Here is a 21,627-nt window from a genome sequence, read left to right as displayed (position 1 = left end):
CAGCAGGGTTCGGATCTCTAACCCAGTAAGGTGCAGATGTTGTTGGTGTCCTCACTTCCCATGTTCACAGAGGGCACAACAAACTGATAGAAATATTTTAAAAATCCAGCCTTAAGTCAGGAGCCTCAGAGTGGCTTTTGGGGGTTTTTTCATCTATTGTTTTTAACATAATCCCTTGCTTTACTGTCTGAGCTCTTCATCATCTTTTATAGTAATTGAAATAATGCATCTCCAGGAGAAACAAGAAAGTTTCCTTTGTTCTGCATCCTCAGTTAGAGATAAAAAATCATAACGGAGAGAGAGAGAGACAGAGAAGGAGAAACTACTTGGCCAAGATCAGAAGAGAAAACAGCTGCAAAGAATTAAACCCAAGTCTCCTCACTTACTATGACATTGTTTGATTCTCTCCTTAGGCTGCATTATATCATTTTTAAATTCTGTAAAATGTTAAAGTCAGGAAACAAGCAAGGGAGCTCCTTTGACATAAACATGCAGGGTCTAGAGTAGAGATTTGATGAAAGAATATAGAAATTTATTATTTTTAGTTAGTCTCTTTGTTGTTAACCCTTACTCTTTGAAACCATGGCTAAGGCTTCAGAAAATAGTAGAACTGAGATTTGCTTAATTTGCCATTAACAGCTGTGGTGTCAGATCCACTGGCTTTTCAATCATTTTAAAATTCAGCAACACAGAATAAGCCAAACACCAAAACTGGGACTCAAACAAGTGGGATTTTAGGGTAAAACAAAGCAAAAATCATCAGAGACTTTGTGAATAATCAGTGAAAACAAGCAAGGCTATAGTCAGCTTGTGCTTTCAGAGATGTTGGAAAGTGAAAAATTACTTCACATGAGGAAATTTTGCATTAGGCCAGTAAAAAAAATGTTAAGCAGGTTTGTGTGGAAGTCCACAATCAAATTTTCACTCTGTCCATTCAACATCACGCTGACTCCTCAGGCTCCCACTTGGTACCCTGAGGAAGGGGTGTGATCTTCCAAACATCAAGCAGATGTCAAGTTCTTCCCATACCCAGCAGTTTTCTGATCCAGATACAGCCACCACAGGATTTGAGGAGGGGCACATTCTCCTTAGGCAGGTGGTGATTTTTGGTGTGTCCATTTATCCCCCCATATTTTTTAATGGACACAAAAAACATATGGGAGTCCTCTTGAATGTCTACCTTGCATCACACAGATTCCTTTCCATCTCTGCCCAAACACCTGCTGAATCCTCTGATGTGAAGCCATCACACATCAAACTAGCGATGAGACTGATAATTAAAATTTCCTAACACTTTGCAATAAAAGACTTTGTTGGTATTACTTCTCAAGGCTTTCCACTGCTCAGACTGAGCCCCTTCTGCCTCAAACAGATGCCTCATACCACAGGCATGTCTGGGCCAACACAGAACCCTGGCCTGGCCCACCTTGCCAGGTACCAAAAGCAAACTTGGACCAAAATGCTCCCCTCCTTACAGAAAAAACTCCAAATGTTTCTCTGTAGCAGTCCTTACCCCCACACCCCTTTTTTCTACTTACAGAGCACTGGTTGTGCATGACTCCAAACACCAGTCCCACAAGGTCTCCTGGCTCTCCCAAATTGCAGGAATACAACGAGAGCTTTGGGGCTCAGGGCTGCTCCCACCCCAGCTCTGCTTGCCCAAAACAGAGCAAAACCCCTGCTTAGCAATTAAAGGTACTTTGCAAGACCAGCTGTACAATTGCACAGCTGTTGGCAATTCCCATTTTCTCCCTGAGCTTCTTCATCCTTAAGACAGGCCTTTTTGAAGGACAACCACCTTTCCCCATCCTTGCAGGGTTTCCCTGTGTTCCTAATGTCCATTTCAATAGAATTTACCTTCATTTTCAGAGCTGGCTGGGCTGATGTTTCCTTTGGTTTAGAAGAGAAGTCCCCAGCATCTCTACATCTTTAACGTAAAGAAATTCCTGGCTTCATTTAAATTAAGTCCTGAGCTTTTTGGACTGTTCTTCACCATTTAGGTCCCTCCAGTTATGCATGATTTTCCCTTTTTAAACTAAGATCACATGCCCATGTTCCAGGTCACATCAACTAAATCAACCTCACTTGTTCACTCAAGGGTTTTGTCTACAACTGTCTCCTCTAAGTTGTTGATGTTAGTCAGAAAAACAGAGTTTTAAGTCATGTCATCCCCTGGTTCATTGACTGTGGAGTTAAACAGATCTTCTGTTGTCACTCCCATGGCATATGATTGCTAATGGTTTTCAGTGTGGATGACTAAGAAAATTTCTTGTGACACAAATCTCTGGAGTATTTCACTCTCTAAAAGCATTCAGTAATTCTTTATTTGCATCCAAATTCAACTCCCCAGTCTATCCCAGGAGGGCCTCCTTTGACATCTTTTCCTGGAATAATTTTGATGGAAACTGATCTACTTTACCCACATTACCACACTTTTTTCTTAACATCTTTAAAATATGTTTCTACCTTTAAAATCATTATTCTATCATTTCTCTACAGCCTATTTCCAACATGATTGCTCCTGTCATGTAATAATCACTGCTGCCCTTCCACCTCGATGTAGTTGATGTAGTTGGTGATGATATTCAGTTTCCTGCTCTAACAACACCTGCAATAAACACTCGCTTGCTGTGAACACCGTATCTGTTGTCTCCTACTGACCGTACTTTCTAGCCACATAAAAGTCAATAATTTGATATTGCCTACTTAACTACAGTTGGCAGCAATTTTACTCACTTTCCCCCTTCTCCTTGTATTATAAAAATAGCTGTAAATATTTCACTACTTTCCCAAACAATTTCATTCATTTCTTAATTTAGATTTCTTCTCACAAGCCTTCTTAACCGTGATCCCAGGAGCTGTGTCTTCAGCATTACCCACCCTCAGATGAATCCCCTTTGCATGGCTTTTGCCTCTAACCACACTCCTTGCACTGACTGCACCGATCTGCAGGAACTTTTCTGTCCTTCCTTTCAAAGTATTTTACCAAAGCTCACCTAAACCAAATCTTTCTTGAATATCACTTTCACACAGCTATTTTTTATTCCCTTCAGGCACTGACACTTGCTTTAACAGGGAAAAATCCACTGTTGATCCTTCCCATGACCTTCAGAATCTTTTTCAGCCTCAACACCCTGTCCTAGTCCTTCATTAGGGATGTGGTTCATGGGTCTCCCACTCACCAGTGAAAATCTGACCAATTTTTCCTCAGCCAGAGTTGTTCACATTCCTGGATGTGCCCTCCTGAGGGCAGGTGGGAATCTTTGAGGTCTTCTCCCTACTATCCTTCTTCCTGACTCTTACCTCTCTTTTGGAGAGAGGTGCTTTGCTCCTCTTCTTTGCCACTTGTTTCTTTTGCTGCTTGCTGATGTTTTCCTCAGCTTCACCACAGTAATGCCTCCTCCTCTCAGCATTTAACTACCAAGAAGTGGGTTTCAACCACCAACATAAATATTTTTTCACAGAACATAATTAAATTTGTGGAACTCATTGCTGCAGTTTATATTATAGATTAAAAACACACCATAAAAAAGGTTAAAAGAGAGTGAAATTATTATGGAGGGCAGGTTTATCAGTGGCTGTTAGGAGATGATTTAAATGCAGCCTCCATCTCACGAAGTCCTAAACCCTTGACTGTAAGAAGCTGAGCAAAGTGTTCAAAGGGTAAGATAAGCTGTGGTTTTCTATGATTTTTTTTTTCTTCTGGCCAGTGTGAACCATCCTGTAAAATACTATACAAAGTTAAAACAGTCTCAAGCCATCTCCAGAATGCCACTTCTGGGTTCCTAAAAAAGAGATGGGTTTCACAATATCTGGGCTTGTTTCACAGCCAGCTCCTTATTCAAATCACAGTATCATAGAATGGTGTGGGTTGGAAGGGGAGCCCAAAGTTCATCTGGTTCCAGTCCTGTTGCCATGGGCAGGGCATAAGGTACCAGGGAGGCATTCAAGTACTGGTTCAGAGCCAGTTCCATCAAACTCTACTAGGCCGAGCTCTACAGTGATGGTGCTAAAACTGGAAGGGCAAAAGAATTGCCTGCCCATCAGGCAGTGTCTGTATCTAAAATGTTTGCTGAAGGTGAAGTCCAGATATGGGACTGGCCTTGACATTGCATCTGGTAGATGTATTCCAAGAATTTGGCTTTTTACACATTTTTTTGTCACACACACCTTCCTTTGTATTTTTTTTTTTACAGATATGCTAATTCTCCACTTGCACTTAAGCACAATGACTTTTCAAATGCAAGCTGTTGTGCAATAACAGTAGAAATTTTATGCCAGTTTTTTATATGTGCATATTTATATATATGTAACTACTGAATAAGTGAAATGGGACTAATGCATGTGCAAATCATTGTGCAGACTGATCTTAAATTATGCTTTGTGGTATTTCAGCATTTGTGAAGAAGTGAGGTTTAGCCAGCAATAATGCCTGTGTGCAACCATGGCTCCTATGTTTTCTTGCCAAGCAATCCAGTTTTAGCAGGTCAAAAATCAGTCCCCAATGCTTTTTGCTAAACTGAAAACCACAGGAGCACACACAATATTTGGCCCCATCTTTTCCTTGCACATCCTTTGTGTGATCAAGAAAGATCTTCAATACATGAGCACTGCAAATCAGTATTTTTCAGTGCCTTCTTGGAGCTGATGCTGAAGTTATTTCTTGCATACAAAACAGATTAAAAAAAAAAATCACACTGCAGGAAGAGCTCGTTTAACAAAAGCTAAGTTTATCTCATCAGCTGCGTAGCTCAGCAGGAGTGATTTGACAGAGCACAGCACGGGTTGGGGGATTTTATTTTGGGCTAGCTCTGGCCTGATCCTGTGAGCTGAACACCCGTGAGCAGCTGGAGAGCATTAGGTGAACCCCCAGGGTGCTGCAGAAAAGATGCAGCGTTTGCTGTGTGCTCCAAGGCTGCTGGACAATACCAGCCCAGCACAGCGAGCACAGGACCACCGGGAGTTTCTTTTCAAAAGCACATTCCTGACCCAGGCTAACACTGTGTGAATGCATCTGCCAGCGGATGACTGCAGAAAACAACAGCTACGGGAGAGTCCCAAGGACAGAACATGGACAGCAGCTCTGGTGTGATCCAGCCTCTCGATACCAGAGCTCAAATCTCTTTTTGCTCATTTGACAGGCCCTATTTGAAATGTGTTTTTCTAAGAACGTGCTATAGAGGGATGGTGACAGCTGCAAGCTGAGAGCTAAAGCATGTTTTGTGTTTAGCAAAATGTTTCCTCTGTGCCTTAGACTTTTCCATAGTGTTTCTTTTTCTCTCCTCTATACCCTACCCCAAGCTGTCTCCTACACCAAAATTAGCTCCAATTAAGGTATTAATATCATTGGTTCCAAACTGCTGCGGCTGGTCAGAGGTGGGAAACAAAGATTACATTTTTTTCTGCCTTACACCTGATACCAGGACAAGAGAAAGGCTTAAAATATTCACAGGAAAGGAAAAAAAAAATTTTTCCATTAGTCTGAGATGCACTTTTACAGTCACCGTCAAGATGGGATTTCCATTTGTGTATCAGCAATTCAGATTCTTTCTAAAAGAGAGAAATGATATGCAAACAATATTCTAATAGAAGACAAAGACTGGGATTTTGAGTGCACAGAAGAAAGATTTTTTTCAGGTTATGGTTTCCACAGCAACTTTTCATTTTATCCCTCATGTGTCTATCTGTCTTATAAGGTCTTTCACAACATTTATATATAATGAGATGTTCTGTTGATGGGAAATTATTAAGAAATTAATTTCTCAGGGAAAAAACCCACAACTTTTCCTGTGTATATTCACAGCTTCGCACACACACAGAGCAGCATTCCTAGGAATCAAGATGCTTGCATATAGGAGTACATTTTTATTCTTGCTATCTAGAGCAGCATGAAATTGGCAGCCACCATTGATTACACAAGAATGACAATGATGAAGGATGTGATACTAGGTGTAGCTGGTAGATATTCAGACGTGGAGGCAGGCGGGGCTGAAGGTATCAGAGCTTTGCAGGCACTAACTTGCCTGTTTGAGGAGGCAGCCCTAACAACACACTAACTGATGCTGTTGGATTCTAATCTTCCTCATTTGAATATTTCAAGCAAGTTGCACAAAAAGACGAGCAGCCAGACCAGAGCTTTTCAGTAGCTGGCTCGCTCATCTGTTTATTCTACACAACACTTCTCTCACACAAGAGATGGAGTGAGTTACAAGACATTTATGTACTAAGCACACTGTTCTGATGCATGTGGCCGCATGTTTTGCACAGAAGAGGGGGTTGCATTCTTCGGAGATCATAAATCTAACACAGAAACTATTTCAGGGGGTTGTCCATGGCTTCTTTTTCAGACGTACACATGGAAATCTAAAATACAAGCACAGCTAGATACAAACATTATGATATGACAATATAAACTCTGTTGGACTGTGGCAGAAGTGAGACAAAAATCAATCCCAAAAGCACTTAGCCATGTTTGCTCAGCAGTACTTATTGACAGCTGAGAGAATAGAATGAGTGGAAATGAAATTTTTGGAGCTCAGTACACAGTGATGAGATTAGAGTCAGAAGACCCAGAGAGGGACCATCGGCATAAAAATGCCTTAATAATGTAGAATCTGATGTTTACAGCATCCTCTTTCCTATTATAGCTCTGCTGGTGACTAAGCCTTGCCTGGTGCATTGACCTTGGCTGGCTGCCACCTGCCCAGCCAGACACTCTCTCACTCCCCCTTCTCAGCAGGACAGGGGGAGAAAATATGATGGAAAAGTTCATGGGTCAAGGTAAGAACAGGGAGATCACTCATCAGTTTGTGTCATGGACAAAGCAGACTTGACTTGGGAAGTTAATTTAATTTATTACCAATGATTAACAGAGGAGGATAGTGAGATGTAACAAAGAAATTAAAACCGCCTTTGCCCCCACTCCCTCTTCTTCACAGATTTATCTCAAACTCCCCAGCCCCAGCTGTGCAGGGGGATGGGGAATGGGATTTGGGGTCAGTTCATACCTCTTCACCTCTGCCACTCCTTCTTCACATGGTTCCTCTGCTCCAGTGAGTTCGTTACCATGGGATAGAGTCCTTCACAAACTGCTCCAAGGTGGGTCCTTCCCACAGGCTGCAGTTCTTCATGAACTGCTCCAGTGTGGGTCCCCCACAGGGTCACAGGTCATGCCAGAAAACCCGCTCCTGCCTGGGCTCTTCTCCAGGGTCACAGCTCCTGCCAGGAGTCTGCTCCAGCATGGGATCCTCATGGGCTGCAGGTGAAGATCTGCTCCTCCATGGATCTCCATGGGCTGCAGGGGCACAGCTGCTTCACCATGGTCTCACCATGGACTGCAGGGGAGTCTCAGCTCTGGCACCTGGAGCTTCTCCTGCCCCTTCTTCTCCACTGACCTTGGTGTCTGCAGGGTGTTCCTCTCACATTCTTCTCAATCCTCATCCTCATGGGTGCCATAGAGTGTATTAGATATTCAGAAAAGTTTCCTCACTGAGAAGCTGGCTGGGCATTGTAACAGGCTGCCCAGGGAAGTGGTGGAATCACCATCCCAAGGTGCATTCAAAAACATGTAAATGTGTCACGGAGGGACATGGTTTAATGGTGACCATGATGGTGCTGGGTTAATGGTTGGACCTGATGATCTTAGAAGTTATCTCCAACCTTAACAATTCTATGATTCTGAAAGACAGATGTCAGCCAAGAACAAATAAAATGCTGCATATTATGCATTTGGATTTGGTGAGTGACCATGGAAGTCTAAGCACAGAAGATGTTTATTGTCAAGAGTGATTAATTTTCTATTATGTATTGGCAAAAAACAAACAAACAAACAAACAAACAAAAAAAGCAAAGGAGACCTGGAGTAAGTGTCTCTAAAAAATTCCAAAACAAGTCACAGTTTAAAACCTCTTGTTACGCACACACAAAAGGCAACAAAGAAATGAAGAATAAAATTGTATTTGATGCCAAAAAGAGAAGGAAATAAAACTAGATAATGAAATACTTTGAGAAGACAAAAGTCAGTAAACTGAGAAAACTAGTGTATGAGAAGATTGTGGAGGAAAAAGAGAAAAGTAGATATTTGCTTAAAGATGCACCATTAAGAGCACAAGCACAAACTATTGCAGGACAGAGAAGTGATAGCAAATGTAGAACAAATCCCACTTGTTTAATTCCTGAGCTCTTCACTGCCTCCAGCACATGACAGGTGCATACAGATTGTGGACACAAAATCAAGTGGCTGACAAGTTGTCATTAACTGCAAAGACTTCACAAAGTCAGACCAGGTCGCAAAGACATCACAGGTGTTACAGTTATTAGAGGAGAACCTAGAAAAGCATTCTTTTCTCATCAGAGAAGAAAAGCTGTGACAAATTGATGCCAAGAAGGTTAGACAAAACTTACAGCTGTAGTTTCCAGCTTAGGATACCAAGCTCTTCACTGAACTGGCAAATACCCTTTGGACATTTGCCCCATTTCCAAAGTCTGTAAGAAAATTGTTTACCTTCTTCATTTCAATCCTGGTGATGCAATTTGTGATTTTAAACAAATATTGTTCATAATCTGAAGTCCCATTCCAATTTATGAGGCCCTAAACATAATGCTTTGTCACCATTTCTTTCCATATTCAGTAAAGAGAAAGAGGCATCACAACACCTGCTATTTCCAGAAGATAAATTGTTCATAGATTAATCAGAAAGCAGACATCATCATTATTACAAAGAGTGTCCTATGAACAATGTGAGTGAAAATCCACACAATAAACAGGAGCATTTTCATCTATAATCACATCTGGTGCTAAAAAGCTCAAGTGACATTCAGTCAACTGTGCATTTGACTAAATAGTCAGCCTGAAACAGCAGTGTCACGCTCCCAGGCTTTTTTTTTAAATTTTTTTTTCTTGTGACAATGTGCAAATATCTCACTCCAATTTGCATCACTTTTTAGTAGCTCTCTCACAATGATTATTCAACAAACAGTCAGCATTTTCCTGCACATTTTGGCAAGGCCATTTTGGCAGTCTAAAATACCTGACTTGCTTAAATTTGCTTTCAGTGCAAATAAAAACAGTATAGAGTCACCAAAAGCGTTCTTATAATTAAGGGAGAAAAAAGCATGATAAATATACTCACAAAAACATTCTCAAGCTGCTTATTTTTGAGACCTATAAGACACAATTTGAATTATTCTTTGGGTTACACCACGTTGCCTGTCCCATGCAAAAGCAGCATGACAGAACATATTTAAGTTATTTATTTCTCATTCTCAAAATACTTAACAGATCAGCTCATCAGCCCAAAAAGCAGGGCACACATAGCTCTGGTGATGTCAGGCAGAGAGGAAGCCACCAAAGCCCACCCCAAGAGCTCCACATATGACAAAACCCTGCCCTTCACCAGTCACAATCAACAGTGAAAGTACCTACAGAAGCTTTATTGATGTCCCAGCCTTTCTTTCAACCACCCCCATAGCCACATTATTCTCCTTGGCCTAATAAGTTTTATTAATCATACACAACAAGCCTGAAAAGCAGGAGGGCCAATTTTATTGCAGAAGGAAGATACAACAATTAGGCAGCTGAGACCTTTTAATGCCTGCAACATGTGAGTTCCCCTGAGCTGTGCACTGCTAACTCAAGCTTTTTGTTGGCAATAAACAGGTTATGATCAAAGACTGATTATAATGCTGTAAGATAATTTTCTGCGAGGTTGAAGCAGGACTGGCTCTTGGGCCATCCCAGAAATAGGAAATCAGGCAAACCATAGCCCACACGGCTGCTAAGAGCTGTGGAACCACCAGGAGAGCCCATTTCACCAAGTACCTGCAGCATGAATGGACCTATGTCATTGCCAGAGCACCTCAGTTCAGCACAAAGCCTGTTCAGAACTTCTGGGTTAATGGAAGTGCTGACACATTGCAGGTGACTGGACCAATTCCACCACATACAAATTAAAGGTGAAAATAAAGTTACGAGTGTGAAAACCATAGTTTTCAGCCAGGGCAAATAATCACAGTGATGTTCCTTCACAGAGCTTCCCCCCCACACCATCCAACTGTCCAAGTTCTGTTTTTTCTGTCTCCATTAGATCTCACCCTTCAACATTTCACTTGGTGCAAAGGGGTTATGAAAAGGCCATACATTACACCCTAATAATCACAGCACACATGCACTAGGATTCCCAGAAGCACACTCTTCCACAGCCTAACTCTCTCAATTTTAACAGCCCTGTCATCCTTTGGTCTGGCTGCAATGATCCAACTTCTGAAAAAGGCACAGACTGCTGTAGCTGTCCGTAAAAACAATCCATGCTCACTTACCACACTGAGCAACACCAGCCCAGGAACCCAGGTTTAGACCTGACTGGGCAGTTCCTTAAGCAACAAGAGATCTTCCCCTCTATTTCAGAAGCTTCCAGTCACAAGTGACCCCTCGACAGCACCTTGGACTAAGGCGCTGCTGTGGATTTCATTGGAGCTACAAAGTACTCTTCCTATCATTTCAAACCTATTTGCACTAATTCCAAGCTGTCACTTATTTCTCCCAGATGTTTTACACATGAAAAAGTGCTTCTCCCTCCCCACAGAAGACATGATGGAGCTGCACACAGCTCTGAGAGCAACGCGTCACTGACATGAAACACCACAGGAAAGGCTTTTCTTGCCCACCAGTCGTGGTAGCCAGCCTGCCTCCTGGAGGCCCTTTTCCTTAAGGCAGAGAGTCTTCATGCCTTTCTGACTAAAAAGAAAGACTGGAGTGATGTCAGCAGACATCCATGTCTATTAGAAGCGACAAAGTGCAATTAAAAGTCACTGGGAGATGCTCATGCCTAAGAATACTGATGGAGCAGAGATGACCCTGCAGGACCAGCAGAAAAAGTCTCTTCAAAACACACATTTGAGTGTAGTTACTGCTGCATTAGTGTTTGGAAGGTCTGACAGACCTGACCAATGAAAACTGAAAGCAACAACCAGTCTGTGGACTGTTTTTTCAGCTTGGGGACATGAAGATGAGAAGAAATAAATGGTGTGGTAGCGCTTGGGTTTTTTCCTTTGTTTTAAACAAGCACACAACCTGCGTTTTATACAAATTAACACTTCTGTTCTCATTAAAACCATGCTGTGATCTCACTTCTCAGAAACCGGTCAACAAACATTTACCCAAATAGCCACAGAAATCCTTTACGTGAATATTTGCTTATTTGCACATTTACTTTAAAGAGTCTCCAAAAATTGCCCATTGCAGTTTCTCATTTCCATATCCAGTAAAATATTAAATTGGTTTTATTTTCCATCAATTATCAATGCAAACAGAAAGATTAATTGAAAAAGAAATATGTTAAAAATTTAAAAATAAACAAAGATGTCAAATACTAGAATGTCATCTGCCGTGTGCAACCATCTACCCAGAAAAAAAAGCAAAACAACAGAACCAAAAAAAACCTAAAACTCTCTTATTTCTGCATTTCTGTTAGATGTATTGCTTTGACCTTCTGTGTTTTGGGGTCCCCCCGTGTCACTCTCTGGTTTCCAACACAGAACTTTAAAGAGAATCCCATTACCAAAATGGAAAGAAAAGTGCTGTATTTTCACCAGCAGTCTGGTTCTCTGGCACAGAAATACGTCAATTATTGTTTTGAGGAAAGGCAGCACATACCTTAGAGTCCACTTTCAAACAAAATTAAGGCAGGTATTTCCCTAACTCAATCCTTGAAAGTTCCAACTTTTTTGAAGTCTGTACAAATATTTAGAGAAAGATAAAAACAACTTACTAGGACGGGCTTTTCTGCCCCACCATCATCAGCTCAGGAAAGGCAAAGGCATTTGTGGGTAAGGTCTGAGGCTGAATAGTTGAAGTACAAGTTCAAGTAGCTGAGTATCATTAGTAGCTGAGCTGGCTAGTTGTCCCTATGCTGTTGTAAGCATACATAAAGATGTCTTGTGTTGTAATTCTCATAGATTCTCTCTGGAAAGTCATGAGGCTTGTCTGCTTCTCTTCTCACACGTGAGGGCGTGAACTCAGAGGTTTTAATCTGCAACAGGAAGAAAAACATGTACCATTATATGATATTGGATAATTTTGTGGAACCATCATTCCTATAGATCCCAAACAAAAAGCAAGAGCAGAAGAAACCTGGTAGGTAATATGACTGTTGCAAAAGAACTTTAAGTGATTTCTCTGAGCTTTCTGAGCAAAAAGGAAGAGCACAGAGGGTGAAACATGAACGGCCAGAGAAATGCAAGAACAGCCTTCACAAAGCCTCAACAGAACAGCCTTTGAAATTCTTTTTCTTGATATGATTGAAAACAAATATTGGCATATTGGTATCAACAGTAAAATAGATGAAAATGAAGAATGCTAACTTCTCTGAAAACAAAACATCAAAACAAAATGAAAACAAAACAAAAAACAAAACCAAAATAGACAGACCACAAACAATCCAGTTTAGGCACCTAAAATCATTGGAAGACTTTGATCTCTGCAACTCCCACTCTCATCAATGAAATTGTCCTGAATGCCACACAAGAGCATATCAGGAAAGTAATCATTCTAACTTCAGAGCACTCTGACTTGTTTTGCAACAAATGAGGCACATGACCATTAATTAAATCATGAGCAGAAAACAAAATAGGAAATAATTGGTCTTTCCATGTGCATTAAGTGAGGCAGAAGCCCTGAGGAAAAAGCAGTGTATTTTCATTCTGTTAAATATATATCAAAAACCACTGGAATTAGAGAGTAAGTAAAAGTTGTGGTGGCAGATTTATCACTGCAGTTTCCTGGCTTCTAAGTATATGAACTGCCACTTAAAAAATAAAAGTTTCACAGCTGTGTTTGTCTCCAATACAGAGAAACAAAGTGGACCCTTTTCCCTCACTGTAAAAGGGATGTCTGGTTCCATCCAATCTTTAATCAGGCAGGTTTCTGCCATTAAGAATACACATTCTTAAACAAAACATCTGAGTTAAGACTACTCTGTGAAGCAGAAATATGAAAATATTGAGTTTTGGGAGAGTCCAAATTCAGCATTGTAAATGTAACTTATGGGCAGGAAATGCACTACACCACTCCCTTTCCAGTGCTTAAACAATTGCTCAAATACTCAGATTACATATGAAGATGGGGACATCCAAACAATAGAAATCCTCACAGAGGAGGTGTTCCTCATTGCCCCCTCCAAGTGCACACAGAGCTAAACGGGAGGTTTGTCACAGTAGACATGTTGCAAAGAAATTACAAGTTTTAGTGAAGAATACACCAAAAACTGCAAAAAGCCCACTTACTGTAAAGTGTTCTTCTGGGCCGTGTGCCCTTTTACGTAACCAGCGAGCTGAAAGTAGGATGTCAGGAAGTTAGAATGGTTTGATGGTGCAGGGTTATACAGCTGTTATATGTGGGGCTCTCCTCTAGCTGCCCTCAGCTCTTGAAAGACTTTCTTCAAAATACAGTTACACTCATATGTTAACTTCTTATTTGTTTTTACATCCTGTTCCTTAACAGGGGCTTGTTTTGTTTTTCCCTTCATTGAAACTTTTGGTCATGCTGGATGTCCTGGTTTCTACTGGGGTAGAGTTCATTTCCTTCTTAGTAGCTGTGTTTTGCATTTAGTATGAGAAAGGAACAAAATCAGCTGTCTAATATGCCCAATGCACAATTATCTGAAAGATATCAAAGTATGTATATTTGCCTATTCTTAGTCTTGCTCAAGGGAAAACTTATGAGTGCTGATGGAAACAGAGCTCATTTGTGTCTGATCATTAGTTTGTGAACTGTCATTCTTAAGTATAGAATTTTGTGCCAGTAAGTGCAGAGCAAACAAAATAATTCTAAAATCTCAAAGCCTGCCCTACTCTCAGAAAGCACCCTTTTTCATCCTGGATGAATCTCTGACATGCCTGTAATGCATAATAATATCATAATATCATAATATCTATGGCTTTTTCAAAACTCCAGACTTATTTTAAATTTCCACCCCTTATTTTATTATGACTTCTCCAAAAGGACAGTGCATATGTGAACATTTTCCTCAACCCTTGCCTCCCACCTCACTCTCAGCAATAAAGTGCATGTCCTTGTACCTGCACATAGTCAGCAACGGGATTGTAACATATTTCAGGGTCATCAAAGGACTCACCTCTGCACCTGAAAATCAAGCATGAAGTCACACCAGTGACAGCAGCGACACCTGCAGCTGCTCCTATCAGGATGTATGGAAGAATGTGGGAAGTGCCTGAGAGATGAGAAAAGAGAGCAAGTTACCGAGCTAGATGTCAATATCCACAGATTTGTGATGTTACTGCCTACCTTGGCTGGAGGAAAAAGCTAATCCTCTGCTTTCACAGCTCAAACAAGCAGCGAGAAACTGATGAGATGTCTGGATGCCAACCAGCAAGAAGAAGCTGCCTCACACATCCACTCATTTGTCTGTACAAACACATTTTCATTTTCAACTCATCTGCCTTTACACTCTCCTTTTCTTCAAGTACTATTTGCCCTGAACAACAGAACTGAGCAGCCATCCCTGCAAAATTCTGTTAATTAATGACTGGTCTATGCTGACTTCTGTCCTTTGTGCCACTACCAAGGTATTTTGATGATATAAGCACTTATTCAGCTATTCTTACAAATCCTACTTCCAACAGGTCCAGCACAGCCAGAGGAGAAGCTAAACTTTACACTTTACTACCTTTGGAACACTTGAAAGTCACAGACAGACATTCTCCAAGGAAATTTTCTCCAGACCATCACTACTGTGGAAAAAATGTTGTGGGGAAGGCGCTTTTAGATTCGTTCTTGTTTCTCGCTGTCCTACTCTGATTTGAGTCACAAGAAATTACTTTCTCTCAAGTCTCTTTTTCCTGTGACAGTAATTGGTGAGTGATCTCTCCCTGTCTTAACCTTGACCCGCGAGCTTTACGTTGTATTTTTCTCCCTGTGTTATTGAAGAGGGGGAGCAATAGAGCAGCTTGGAGGGCACCTGGCAGCCAACCAAGGTGAACCCACTGAAAGCAGAATAAGGAATTCTTGTAAAACAGAACAGGAATTGAAAGAAAAACACACTGAAAGCTTCTCCGTACAGTGCCACAAAACATCTGGTTTCAACTAACTCAAAATTATTAATTTCTCTCTCAACATGCTCTAGGACTTTACCTTATAACCACTCTAACCCAGCTCCAGGGCCCCAGCATTTAGTGGGAACAGCTGGACAGAACAGCACAGAGGAGCCCTAGGCATGATGAAGTGCAAGCACAGAATAACATTATTTACATGTCAGGTCCATGAGCAGAGTCTGGTTCATGGCTGGGTGGGTGACCAGGCAGGTGACAGAGGGAAATGAGCTGTTGGCCCAGTTGAAGTAGCTCACTCTGGTCACTGTTCCATTGGGGTGATGGAATTCTTCCTCAGAGCTGTGGTTGCTTGCAGGGATCCAGGAGATGTCAGCAGCTGGCTTTCCTGCAGATGCTTGACAGACAGCCACCCTGCTCTTGTCGTGGGTCAGGGTCACCGTAGGAGGCACTAGAGAAGAAATTTTAAAAAGCCATAATTTCTATCTTAGTTTCTATTTCTATTTCATTTTTAGCATAAAATCACCAACTGAGAAACTGAAAAACAGGTGGTATTTTTTAGTTTGTATGACCAATTCGTGAGATTTTAAAATCATTTGAAATATTAGCACATCTTTAAGGAAAAACAATACGTCAAAAAGTCTGAGGTGGACACCTCAAAAACTAGCTGGCTACATCTAAAGTACTGCTTCCTCCTGTTTTCCAAAAGGTGATGGCAGATTAGCAGATGTGATGACAGAGAGGGGTGGACTAAATAAAGCTTTACAGCTTGACTGATGAAAAGGCAGATTGCTGAGGCTTCAGGTAAAATAGGAGTTTGGATACATAGAATCCAAAATTTGATAGCAGGGAAATAAAAGAGAAATTAGACAAAACTGTTCTGCTTGAAGTCCAGCAACTCATATTCTGCATTTCGCAAAACAGGGAAAAGGCCAGCACCTAAGCCTTCATCAAAAAGGCAAGATTCTGCAGGGAACAACAAGAAGATAAAATCCAAAACCAAAACAAACTAAAACCAAAAACCAACTAAAAAAACCCAACAAAAAAAAAAAATCAAGTGACTAAAATTAATAATAATAGCAAATATAGAGTTCCAAAATTCATTTCCCATAATCTTTAGTTATATTGAGATGGCTTAATTAATATGGCCAAAACATAAAGTCTTCTTGTGTTTTTTTTTTAAACTTATGGAAACCTAGATATAGTTTACCTGACTATATGGAAAAGGTGACTTGATATATTCATGATGCTTCCTAATATTCTTTTGTTCCTGACTACATTGCAAATAGAATAATTTAATTTTTGTTTTAGTGATGCAATCTTACCTATCACAGTCAGAGAAAAGAAAAAATGAAAATTCCCTTCACTGTTGGCAGTGTCACAGGTGTAATTTCCCTCATCCCCAAGGTTCACAGGGTAAATACGAAGCGCAGGGTCACAGACAGGTGAATATTTCCACGTGATCCTCTCACTGCAGTTCAGCTTTCTTGTCTCATTGTGATCACTTCTATAGGACAACAAGCAGCAACTGCTGCAATTCTTCTTCCATGTCACCAGCAGCAAAGACACCTTGGAGATATTGGGGCAACTGAGCACAGCTTCATGGCCAGCCTCTACACTTACCCTGTTGTGAGCTGCATCAGATGAGAAAAAAAAATACATTAAAAGATGCTACAGCCATCATGAAAGCACAGGAAACTCTTGGCTTCATCACCCTTAAAAATACACTTCCTGACTGTACCGGCAGCCTTGGGGCACATATTAGTATTCAGCTTCCAGATCCACCTTCCTGAATTTGGAAGGCACCATCTCCACCTGAAGTGGAGATGGTGCCTTTTTGCTGTGTACAGTGATGCTGGCAATCTGCAAGTCCTTCACTTTTTTTTTTTAGTCAACAAATTTCTATCACTTTAATATAGGCTTTGAAAAAATGATTGGGAGGGAGGGCAAAATTCACTCTTAAGGGAAAGGAAACTACTTTTAAAAACTTTATTGTGTTTCTGAATTAGGTGCCTTGCTTCAAGCGCCAGTAAAATCCAAGATAGCTGGGGAATATACACCTGTGGCACAGTTAAAACCAAGACCTCTTGGAGCAGTAGTTTAGTAAGGGACATTTGTGGATCCCTTTTATTCCAGAAATCACATCTCTCCTGCTATTGTCCCAGGTGAACAGATGGCCAGTGTTGGATTCCTACCAGATTTATCATCCTGTGCCACTCTGCAAGGCACACAATTATTTTGCCAGCTGAGGTGACACTACTCCTTTGCATTCCCACTGAACAATTGGCAAAGTTTGCTCTGGTGTACTATGAAGTTTCAGTGTCCTGGCAAGTTGGAAATACAGAGTACCGAGCAGTGCTACAAGTAGTTTTGGATCTTTCTCACTTACCTTCAGCCAGATCGATTGGCAAGAAAAGGAGCGCAGCCAGAACTGCCCATTTCTGAGCCATCCTTAGCAGAAGGAATCAGCACTGCAGAAAGTGAAGGCAAAGAAAATGGAATGTAGTAACAAATTGTTGTGCTCATCCCTTCAAAGAGAACATGTAGTAAAACCTCTGATTCCTTTGAAAGCAGAAGTTTTAAACAAGACCCTATATCTTACTGAAGAAAGTAAGGAAAAAGAGAGTTGGAAAAAAAAAAGCTACTGTTTACAAACAGTTTTTTAAATCCTGGATCTCTGGTACCACTCAGGATCTAGACATCAACTATTTGGTAAAGAAATTATTCCTAACCTTTGCATGCTTTTAATTGCTTGAAAAGTAACTCCCGTTTTGGAGCAGAACAAAAAGAGCACCCCTTCTGCTGCGAGGGATCAAAGCCATATGAGTTTGTTTCCTGCTTTCAGAGAAGCCACAACGCTGCCACACGTGTGGCACAGGAAGAACAAATGCTGCCACAGCCACGAGCCAAATGCAAGAGATGGTGCTTTCCTTAAAGCAATGTGATACATGTCCACATTCAAGTCACTGAATCACAGACTGGTTTGGGTTCGGAGGAACCTTAAAAACCTTCCAGTTCCAACACCCCTGCCATGGACACTTCCACGACACCAGATCGCTCAGAGCCCCATCCAAGTTGTCCTTGAACACTTCCAGGGATGGGGCATCCACAACTGTTCTGGGCAACCTGTGCCAGGGCCTCGCCACCCTCAACAGGACTGTTTTCCTCAAAGAATTGTTCTCCTCACAACTCTAACAAAGAATTGTGGTGCATCTGGGTGAAAAGCTTTCATTACAACCTGGTAAAAATGCCAATACAACCACATTGATCTGTATTCCGCTACTAATGTGCAACAGGCAATGTAACTCTTACATTAAAAGCATCCCAAATTTCATTTTCATTCATGCAAAATCTTTGCCATAAAGGAAATATTTTGTTTTGTTTCATTTTATTCAAAGCTGTCAGAAGTTTAGGGATTTTTTTTTTTTTTTTTTTTGGCAATTGGGATACATTACACATGCAAAAGTTGCTTTCAATCAAAAAATTTTGAAACTTTAAAAGCTGAATTTTTTTTAACCAAAAAAAAATTAAAAGGATACATTTTGACCAGAATTATGTACTGAACTTGACCCAATTTGCAAAGAATTTCTCAGTCTCTTTCAAAAGGAAAGTAAAAGAAAAAACAAACCTCCCACAATTTCTATCAGCAAATTCACTGTTCACCAATTTTGATGGGTCCATAAATATTCATAACAGAATATTTTCACATTGGAACTTGTCCCAGAGAACTATCTTTTTTTTTAAATGCATACAAATCTCATATATGGGGTTTATTTGCTCAAAAGAACAGGCATTAATGATTAAAAATGGGACCTTACAGAAAGAACAGAGTACATTACTCTGTTTAAATATTCATGTGTGAAACACAGAATTTAATCTGCAATTTTTAAAATTCACAACCCTTGAATAGTTGTGCCTCTGAGCGAGAAGGAACTCTCAAAGTAAAATCCAAAAAGGAACAACCAAGTGCAGATTAATCAAACCCATTTAAAAGCAGCAAACCAATACTTGTGCCTCGCCTTGTGTTATTTCCTTTGATGGAATTAAAATGCCTCAATAGCTGCGTTTAAATAAATTAAAAGTTTTACTCAGCCTCGGTGGCGGTGGCTGGCACGAGACCGTGCGATATGTGTGTCACTCCTCCAGCCAGGGAACAGCACCGCTCCCGCTCGGATTCATCCCAAGGAGCGCTGAGGCTGGAGGAGAGTGACCCAGTTGTCAGCCTCAAGAGGAGCCCTCCTCATCCCGGGAACCTGGGAGGGGAGCAGCAGCAGTTCCAGTGTGCTCCGGTGCTCCGACTCTCGTTCTGGGGTGAGCAGAGAGATGTCGGCACAAGCACCCGCTCCCACTGGGACCCCTGTCCTGATGGCTGATCCCGAGACAGCTCCTGCACACCAGGGAACTGCAGAGAATACCTGGAGCTCCCCTCCCTCTCCATCCTCACAAAGGACTCAGACATAATTGCAAAGCGAGAACTATCTCAATTTAGGAGATCCCATCCCAGGTAGTCCCTGTGTTCAGCTGTACGGTTCATGAGTTTCTCTTCATTGCTGCTTCTGAGATCATAACATGCAGCTGATTCGTCTCACAGACAGATAAAGCCTCCATCCCCTCCAAAAGAGATGAGTGAAAAAAACTCTGGTTGTACACTGCTCTGAAGAGGATGTGGGAGAGCTAAACTGAGGGAAACAAACTCCTTCATGACATGAAGAACAAGTCACAACCTTAGCTGTCTGCTGTTACACATCAAACACAAGCCACAGGCCTCGAGCCATGCAAAGCACCAACTTAAAATCAGACAAATAAAAGCAAAGTCCAACATGATTAAAATATTTGCTAACACAACCTGAAAGAGGAAAAGGTCCGGTATCCATCAGCGCATCAGATGTCACCACAATTTTTTAAAGGATAACCAGTACGTCACAGAGCCATTTCCATGTTTAACTCAGCAAAATACGGTTCTGTTTTGAAGTGGAAGCACCTATTAAGGGGTACAAAAGGCCCTGCCTTAGAAGTCTGTTCTCTGTAAGACCTGTGTCTTGAGGCATGGAAGGGCTGAAAGGAACAGCAAGAAGAAGTGTTTGCACACATCTGTGTCAACTCTCTTGCTTCCTCTTATAAGGAAAACTGGTCTGCAAACCAAGGCTATGCTATTTAAAATCCAAACCCACACTTCTGGCAGTCAGAGCAGCAGCAGCTGCTTCTTCTATGCAGCATTTGATGTTTCCACTTCATCACCAAGACCACACAGCACCCAGCTCAAAAGCCTGCAGCTTTTCTGAAGTGAGAGATGCTGGTTGTATTGTACTTTCAACATCCCCAGGTCAGCCTCTTCTGCTCCCATTTCTCCCTAGCAATGGTCCTCTGTCGGGAATTCCTCAAGTCCCTCCACTGAAAATGAAGCAACAAATTACGGCAAGACTTTGGATGCCCTGAGAGGAAGACAAAACATATCAAAAGGGGCAGCATAGATAGTCCCAAAGCTGAAACCAAAAAGCTCTTGGGGGAGGGGAGAGGCTGTGTTCTTTCTCTGTTCTTAGCCATCTACCTAAGCCATCTGTGGCTGGCCCCTGACAATGCTGCAGGGTAATGAACCTTTGCTTTGACTTTAGAGCCTCCTGGTATTTTTTATTTTCTAAAAGATATCCTGGCCCTGAAAACTGATGCCTGAAATCCTGTACTAGCACAGCAGAAGACTGTTATCACTGTCATGGACTGATGGATCTGTACATCCACAGTGCATTTTCTTCTCAGACTCCCTGTTTGTCTCACAGTTGCTGGCATCGGTCAAAGCCAGAGACGATTTGAAATTCTGCCCATCCAGTTCGTGAGCTAGTTTCATCCAGTTCCAAACTACAAAGCTTTCTCTACAAACTGGGAAATAGAGAGTGGATGGCTTTCTGAAATAGAGAATTAGTCTAGTAGAAGGAGCTCTCAAAATAATCACAAGCGAGTTATACAAAACCACTGTAAAATTACAGTGTTTCAGTAAATATACATAAAGGTAAATAGGTTTGAAATTTCCTCCACAGCAAGGCAGAGATTTGTGGTGTCTATCTACTGAATTAATGAAGATACCAATATTTGGAGTAACACCAACTTTACAAAGTGTGGATTTTTTCCCCAGGGGAAAAAACAATTGCCATGCATAGTAGCTGTAATTCCAGAAAGCAGTTGGGCATCTCCCCTCTTCTCGGATATATTTACCTTTTTATCACTAGCTCATCTGGAAAATGGCTTAGTCCCATGACGTTCTTGCACAAGCCAAGGCATACTCCTCACATCTGTAGCTGCCTTGCAGCCAGTCCCCTCAGAGAGCACTGTAATCCAGCGTTGGGAAGAGGCAGTATGAGCAAAGGATGAATGAGAACAACACCACCCCTGGTAGCTCATTCTCTTCCTTTCAGAAAGAGGGAAGACATTTGCTTTACATTCTCCATTTTATGGGGGGGAAAGCCCAACAGTTCTCGTACCTAACACCTTGATTTTCCCAGGTATAAACCATCTGTGGCTCTCACCAATGTCAGCAAACAGATGGGGGAAAGCCCTGCTGATAATGAAGCC

General features: G+C 41.4%; 1 protein-coding gene across 3 annotated transcripts in view; it reads right to left on the bottom strand.

Annotated features, from left to right (window-relative positions):
• Nucleotides 1-9,527: 9,527 nt before the first annotated feature.
• The window catches only part of LOC104689404 (cell surface glycoprotein CD200 receptor 1-B-like), a 34,643-nt gene continuing 22,543 nt past the window's right edge, over nt 9,528-21,627 (bottom strand). The window contains exons 1-7 of one of the 3 annotated variants that reach the window (XM_039556574.1): nt 19,910-21,011; nt 17,453-17,534; nt 16,389-16,697; nt 15,266-15,514; nt 14,133-14,228; nt 13,282-13,328; nt 9,528-12,029 (exon numbers count right to left, since the gene is read on the bottom strand). In XM_039556574.1, coding sequence (XP_039412508.1) covers nt 11,895-12,029; nt 13,282-13,328; nt 14,133-14,228; nt 15,266-15,514; nt 16,389-16,697; nt 17,453-17,513 — 897 coding nt within the window. In that variant the 5' untranslated portion in view covers nt 17,514-17,534; nt 19,910-21,011 and the 3' untranslated portion in view covers nt 9,528-11,894. Of the gene's footprint in view, nt 12,030-13,281; nt 13,329-14,132; nt 14,229-15,265; nt 15,515-16,388; nt 16,698-17,452; nt 17,535-17,795; nt 18,441-19,909; nt 21,012-21,627 lie in introns of those variants that run through there. The other 2 variants (XM_039556567.1, XM_019285911.3) reach the window with 2 other exon arrangements.

The sequence above is a fragment of the Corvus cornix genome, chromosome 1, assembly GCF_000738735.6.
Source record: "Corvus cornix cornix isolate S_Up_H32 chromosome 1, ASM73873v5, whole genome shotgun sequence".
Taxonomy (NCBI): Eukaryota; Metazoa; Chordata; class Aves; order Passeriformes; family Corvidae; genus Corvus; species Corvus cornix.
The sequence above is the reverse complement of the archived record's forward strand: the minus strand, read 5'-3'. Positions and strand labels throughout refer to the sequence as shown.